The following is a 7,503-nucleotide window of genomic DNA, read 5'->3' as shown; positions in this document are numbered from 1 at the left end:
AAAGGTCAAGAAGATTTCTGCTTAGTTGTGACTTCAGCACACCCTCTATTGTGACTGCAGGGATGAAGCATTGTAATTAACAGTAGGTGGTCAGGGCAAAGGGGAGTGGTCGGGGGACTTTTGGGAAATCTTATTATATACTCAGGATGTATAAGAGAGCTATGTAATTTTTTTTTATAGTAGTATATCAGAGAGTCAGAGGGGGGGTTGCTTCCCAGCAAGGCTACTGCAGTCTCTGGAGCATACAACAAGCGGCCTTGCCAACATGCTGAGTTGACTCGAGTTTTGCTCATAGGTCAGGGGAAGGGGGGGACGTATAGCAGCAGCCTTGCCAACGTGCTGAGCTGACCAAAACTGTGCTCAAAAGGTCAAAGGCTCAAAACAGATCCTGGGGCCCTACTGGGTCGGACTCCAAGGCAGTCAATAGTCATTTAAACAGAGACTAACACATAGTCAGTCACAGCCTAGGGAACATGGACCACTGAGATAGGCATGCTTGTGTGGAGTAGACAAGCTCCCTGTGGCAATTGTTTTGGTTCCCCTGACATGATTCCAAACCAGTGTGAATGGTTTTTGTCCCATTTAGAAGATAATAAAAGCTGGTCTTTTTTGTGTGTGTGTGTGTGTGGAAATGCATAAATCTTAAGTGTTTGGGGTAAGCATTGTTGACAGTTGTATGCATCTGTGTAATCATTGCCTGAAACAAGAAAAAGAACATTTCTATCTCTCAGATAGCTCCCTCATTCCTTCTAGTTAACTCATTCCATTATACAACTACCATTCTGATTTATTTCACTCCACAATAGTTTTTCTGTTAGAACTTCATATGTGGAATCAACAGTATGTACTCATTTATATTTGGATTCTTTTATTCTTACTAATGGTTTTGAGAGATTAACGATGACTAATACTTAGATTTAATTGTAACCATCATTTTATTTCTTAGTCTTTTTTTCTTAAGATTTTTAAATGATAGACATCATGGTATTCCTTCCCTAAATATTTAATATGGTAGGACCAGTAGATGGTGTAATGGTTATGTCACTGAACTCCCACATAGTTGACCGCAGTTTGAGTCCTGGATCTGGCAGCTTCAAATTCACACTGGGTGCATGTTCGTGTGTGCCTAAAATCCTGAGAGGAGAATGGAGGAGAAGGGATTGTGGTGTGGCCATCCCCCCTGGGGGGATGATTTCTTGCTTTCTGCCTGTTTCTGTCTCTTTGGTGAGTGCACGTGCCCTATAGTAAAAATCTCTCTTCATAAAAAAAAAATTTGATTTCTAAAAAGGACATTTTTCTAATAACCATAATGCCATTATTATGCCTGAGAAATGAGTAATCTTTCCTTAGCATTGAGATTGCTTGTTTTATAGTGATAGCTGAGAACGAAACTTTTCCTCAAGATTGTTGTGAAATTTTGATGTTTCATAGGAACAGAAAAAAATAGCTTCAGAAAAGAAAGCAGCAATGGCTACTTCAACAAAAGGACAAGAAGAAAGTGCTCAGAAAACTAAAGAAGTGGCTTCTCTCCCCTCAGACGCTAATGAGTCAAAGAGGAAACTTCCAGTTGGTGCTTATGTTTCTTCTGTGCGTGTTGATTATGAGTCTTTTGAAGTGGGCACAGGACAGGTGAGTGTACATATTGATTAGGGCTACTTATTTTATGTTAAAATAATGCATCTTTGTAATTTTTAAAATTTATGGTAGAGAGCATGTGTGTGTGTGCACTAGAGAGAGAGGGAAAACATTCCTCTTCAGGGTCTGGTCATACCTTAATGCTTTTTCCTACATTCTTTATTCTGTTAGGATCTTGAGCATGTGTGTACAAGCCTGATATGAAGACCATAGGGCTAGGATTGAAACTCTAGTCAGCCAAGTGGGATCCGACTTCCTCTGCACAGTGACTAACCACTATGCAGTGGGATTGGCCCAGTATCACATATCTCTTATCATTTGGGTTGGCTTTAAATTCTTTAAATATTTATTTAACATTTATTTCAGGTTTGTGGAAAAGTCAGATTTCCTCTTATTAAAAATCTTATACTTTTTTTGTAATGTCAAAAATAAGGGATTGAGGGAACCAGCAGTTGGCGTAATGGCTATGTCACTGGACTCCCATGTAGTCGACCGTGGTTCGCATCCCAGACCCGGTGGCTTAAAACTCACGCCGGGCACATGTGCGTGCGTGCCCAAAATCCCAAGAGGAGAATGGAGGAGAAGGGATTGCGGCGTGACCATCCCCACTGGGGGGTGATTTCTCACTTTCTGTCTCTATGTCTCTCTCTGTCTGGCGAGCGCACGCGCCCTATAGTGAAAAACCTCTCCAAAAAAAAATAAAAATAAGGGATTGAGGGACCGTGGTTGGTGTAACGGATATATCTCTGGACTCCCATGTAGCTGACTGTGGTTCTAGTCCTGTACCCGGTGGCTTAAACTCAAGCCGGGTGCGTGTGCGTGTGTGCTCAAGATCCCGAGAGGAGAGTGGAGGTGAAGGGATTGCAGCATGGCCATCCCCCCTGGGGGTTGATTTCTCACTTTCTAGCTCTCTATCTCTCTCTGTCTTACTGGTGAGCACACATGCCCTATAGGAAAAACCTCTTTTTTTAAAAAAAGGGATTGACTCCAAAACATGTAATCTAACTTTTAAAATTGTCTTTATTTCAGTTTTGTTTTTTTTTTCCTTTTGGAGAGGTTTTTGTTATAGGGCATGTGTGCTTGCCAGAAAGACAAAGAAAGACAGACAGAAAGCAAGAAATCACCATGTGGGGTCCAGCTGCCCTCACCACCATGCTACCAGCTGGCCCCTGCATAACTTTTTATATAAAAAGAAATCTATTTTTCTTTATTTTTGGTATTTCATTGATGTTTCTGATAAGCTTTGAGGGAAATTATCATCACACTGTTTATTTGAGTACCAGGAGGTTAGATAATTTTTTCAGAGGTTTTTAGGCCTTTTTCTGTTATGAAGTGCTGGTTTTACTTGTTTTCTATTTGTTTTTGTTATTGATATTTAAGAAATCTTTATACATTAAGGCTATTAGCCACTTTCAGTTTTGCTTTTAAATGTTTTTTTTTTTTTTTTTATGTAATTTTTTTTGTTTTTTTTTTTTTTTGAGCAGAACTAATGAATTTTCAAATATAAGGGCACCCCAAGGCATGTGAAATCTAGACTTTGTTATAGGGGCAGTGTAGTGTGGAAAGAGCATTGGATTTGGAGCTACAATAGAAGTCATGGATCTAAGTTCTCATTCTGCTTCTCACTGACTGTGGGTTCTTGGTTAAGTCATGTCCTATATCTGAACTTCACTGTCTTTACCTGAGAAGTGGACATGGTGGTTCTTGCCTTACCTCCTCCTCCTTTCTTTATTTTTTAAGAGATATTTTTGCTATAGGGCATCTGTGCTCACTGGAGAGACAGAGAGACAGAAAGCAAGAAATCACACCCCACGGGTGATGGCCACGCTGCAGTCCCTTCTCCATTTTCCTCTTGGGATCTTGGGCACACACCCACATGAACCCAGTGAGAGTTTAAGCTGCCTAGTACGGGACTCGAACCACGGTCAACGACATGGGAGTCTTAGTGACACAACCATTATGCCATCTGATCCTTACCTCCCTCTTCCTCCCTCTTTCAGTGGATCTCTATCAAGTTCTCAGAATAATAAAATGACAAAGACACACATTTTGCCACCGAGAACAAATAAAAGAGCTTTGAAAACTATAAGCACTGCATAGATGTCAGTGATTTCTCTTAAGGAAGGCTACCTAAGACAAGGACTCCTTTGGAATAAATGATTTTTCTTTTTGAGAGAGATTTTTGCTATAGTAGGATGCGTGTGCTCGCTGGAGACACAGAGAGAGAGAGAGACAGAGAAGAAAATCACCCCCAAAGGGGGATGGCCACACTACAGTCCCTTCTCCTTTAATCTCCTCTCGGGATTTTGGGTATGCATGAGCTCACGCCTGGCAAGTTTTAAGCTACTGGGTCTGGGACTTGAACCGCAGTCGTCTACGTGGTAGCCCAGTGACATGACTATTAGGCCATGTAGGTTCTGGAACGAATTATTTTTCTTATAAAAAAGAAACACCCTTGGGACCAGCAGATGGCATAATGGTTTCATCACAGTTATATTGTGGTTGGATTCCTACGTAGTTGACTGCGGTTCGAGTCCTGGACTCGGCAGCTTAAAATTCATGCTGGTCGTGTGGGCGTATATGCCCAAAATTCCAAGAGGAGAATGGAGAGGAGATTGTACCATGACCTCTCCCCTACGGAGTATTTTTTTGCTTTCTGTTTCTTTGTCTCCAGTGAGTGCATGCTCCCTGTAGCAAAAATATCCCTTAAAAAAAAAAAAAAACAAATTTGCCCTAAATAGAGAGGATGGTAGTTATAATTAAAGTAATATTTACTGAATGCTTAAGCTGTGCCAAGCTTTGCACTTAGCACTGTATGTAGATGCAATTATTTTTCAACCACACTGTGAGTTTGGCATCGTTACAGTTCCCATTTTATACATGAGGAAATTGAGGCAGAGGAAACAAAGGTTAGAAAACTTGCCTGGGGTTACAGAGTGAGGAAGGAGTGGAGCCAGTTTGGGGCTGGTAGGTGGAGTGGTGGTTAAGGGCACTAGACCTCCACATGGTTGACTGTAGTTCAAGTCCTGGACCGAGGGACTTGCTTTCTCACATTCTCTCTTTCTATCTGTGCCTCTCTGAACAAATTAGAAAAAATAAATAAATAAATAAAGTTAAATAAAATAATTGTGAACAAATTAAAAAAAAAAAAATAAATAAATAAAGTTAAATAAAATAATTCTTAAAAAACAAACAAATTCAGGCACTTTGATTCTGGAGTCTGTAATTTTTATTTTTATTTTTAAAAATTTATTTGACAAGAGAGGGACAGAGTGAGAGAGAGAGAGAAGGAAAGTAGGAAAGCAAGCCGCCAGGTCTGGGACTCAAACCATGGTCGGCCACGTGGGAGTCCAGTGCCATTAACCACCATGCCACCTGCTGGCTCCTCTGGAGTCTGTAATTTTAACTACAATATATAGCCATAGTAAATATAGTTATTATATACTTCGTATATTATGCTATATAATGACTGTAAGTACTATATTATTATTTTTAAGAATGTGAGGAGAGAAGGGGAAAGGAAAAAAGCAAGCCACAGGCCCAGGGCTTGAACAGTAGTTGGCCATTTGGGAGTCCAGCACCTCAAGCACCACACCACCTACCAGTCCCTGTAATGCTTTTAAGTAAGTACAAGTCCAAGAATTTTGAAACAAGTTTGTATTATGCGACATTAGAATGATTGTTTTTTGGGGCCAGCAAACAGTATAGTGGTTAAAGTGCTGGTTTCCCACATGATCAACTGCTGTTTGAGCCCCAGACCTGGCAGCTTAAAAATCACACTAGGCATGTGTGTTCATGAGGAGAGTGAAAGAGAAAGGATTATGGCATGACTATCCTCCCAGGGGAGAGATTTCCCACTTTCTCTCTCACGATCTATCTCTGTCCCTTTCCAGTGCATGCATGTGCCCTCTGGCAAAAATTTAAAAAAAAAAATCATCTTTCATTGTTATTCAATTCTTTCTTAGGTTTCTGTAGTTTACAACTCATTAGACTTTGAACCAGAGATTTTCTTTGCCTTGGGATCTCCAATTGGTATGTTTCTCACTATTCGAGGAGTGGATAGGATAGATGAGAACTATAAGCTTCCTACCTGTAAAGGATTCTTCAATATTTATCATCCGGTGAGTGAACTGAATTTACTTCCTATTTTGAAGAAGATGAAGAACCTTTCATTTATAGCCTAATAGATTGTCAGGTTCTTGTTTTTTGGGAATTAATATCAATCTTGATTTTGTATGACTTAGCTATTTGTCCTAAGAGATAGAATCTGGTACTTTCCAATAAACTTTCCTAACAAAAAAGCCTTTGTTCAAGGAAGTAATTTTATTGCTTTGCTTGCAATGTAATTTTACACGCAGACTTGAAAATCTTATAATTACCAGTATTAGAATAAAATGTGGAAAAAAAAAATCAGTCTCTAGTTTGCCAGTTATATTTTCTTACCCTGCACAGATAAATAACTCCAAATAAAACAACTTTTCATAAATGTTCAATTCTTCTGTTTACAGCTTGATCCAGTGGCATATAGATTAGAACCTATGATTGTTCCAGATTTAGACTTAAAAGCAGTTCTCATTCCACATCACAAAGGCAGAAAAAGACTTCATTTAGGTAAAAAAGCAAATACTGTAAAAATGTGTTTCCTTCCTGACATTTTGTAATCTGTAATGAGTTATGAAAATTTTAACACTATATCCTTATTGATAGAATTACTGTTTTTAAGTGCGTACAACTATTTAGAACGATTTTGCTAAGGATTTAGAGGAGACGAAAAAACATTATGAATGAGTTCCTCCTCCTTGAGGATGTACTAATTGCTGAGATTATTATGAATGGGGAGACGTCAGCAATGAGGTGGTAATACACTGTTTTAGTGTGTAGTGTTGCAAATAACAGCAATACCTGAACTTATAAGAATGGTCGTTTATTTAGCCCACGGTTTTGGAGGTCCAAGGTCAAGGGGCTGGCTGCATCTGGTGAGGGTCTTCTTGTTGATAGACAATAGTGGTGGGCATATCACATCTAAGAACAAGAGCTTGAGCAGAGCAGAACATGTGCCCATGTTTCTGTCTCATTTTGTCTGTGGGTAAACCCCATAGGATTTGGTCGTGAGGGCCTTACCCTGATGACCTGAATTCCGAGTTCCCCCCAAAGGCTTCACCTCTTAATTCCAAAACTAGATTAAGTTTTCACCCTCTCAACACCATTACAATGGCTCACCAAATTTCAATATGTGAATTTTTCAGGGGTACATTGAAATCAAAGAAGATACTTAATTAGATTTCAGTAGTTCGGTTATAATTTTTGGAATTGAGAAGAAGAGAAACATTTAAACAAATGATTAAACTATCAAGAAATAAATGTGCTATCATCTAAGTCAAGTTGCTTGCTAACTAGACAAACCTTTCCTATTAAAAAAGTTAAACATAGTAATTCCAAATGGGGTTTAAATTTGTCTTATACTTGTTTATGGTGCATGTTATTTATTCCTAGATTTAAAAGGGTAGGTGTGGGGCCATCTGGTGGCATAATTGTGTAGGCTAGATCTCACATGTCCAACTCATGGTTTAAGTCCCAGACCTGGTGGCTTGAGAAACATGCCAGGCATGTGTATGTGCATATTCAAAGTTCTGAGAGAAGGGATTGTGAGATACCATTCACCCTAGGGATGTTTTCTTACTTTCTCTTTCTCTCTTGCTCTTCCTGGCAAGCATGTTCATCCTATAGCAAGTTTAAAAAAAGTCGGGTTGAAGGCATGGGAGTTAGAAGAATAGAAGGAAAAGGTATCAAACCCTCTTATTTAAAAGGGCGGGTTTTGTTTGTTTTGCTAACATCTTGCTTTTTTTTTTTTTTTTTTTTTTTTGGAGA

The 7,503-nt window shown here is 39.2% G+C and overlaps 1 protein-coding gene across 1 annotated transcript in view; it reads left to right on the top strand.

Moving 5' to 3' along the window:
• SEC23IP (SEC23 interacting protein) overlaps positions 1–7,503 on the top strand; it is a 73,054-nt gene that overhangs the window by 35,018 nt on the left and 30,533 nt on the right. Inside the window, exons 14-16 of the mRNA XM_027770130.1 lie at positions 1,432–1,629; positions 5,601–5,756; positions 6,144–6,246. Of these exons, the coding sequence (XP_027625931.1) occupies positions 1,432–1,629; positions 5,601–5,756; positions 6,144–6,246 (457 nt within the window). The remainder of the gene's footprint in view (positions 1–1,431; positions 1,630–5,600; positions 5,757–6,143; positions 6,247–7,503) is intronic.

This window comes from Tupaia chinensis, unplaced genomic scaffold (genome assembly GCF_000334495.1).
Source record: "Tupaia chinensis unplaced genomic scaffold, TupChi_1.0 Scaffold000113_1, whole genome shotgun sequence".
NCBI lineage: Eukaryota > Metazoa > Chordata > Mammalia > Scandentia > Tupaiidae > Tupaia > Tupaia belangeri.
The sequence above is the reverse complement of the archived record's forward strand: the minus strand, read 5'-3'. Positions and strand labels throughout refer to the sequence as shown.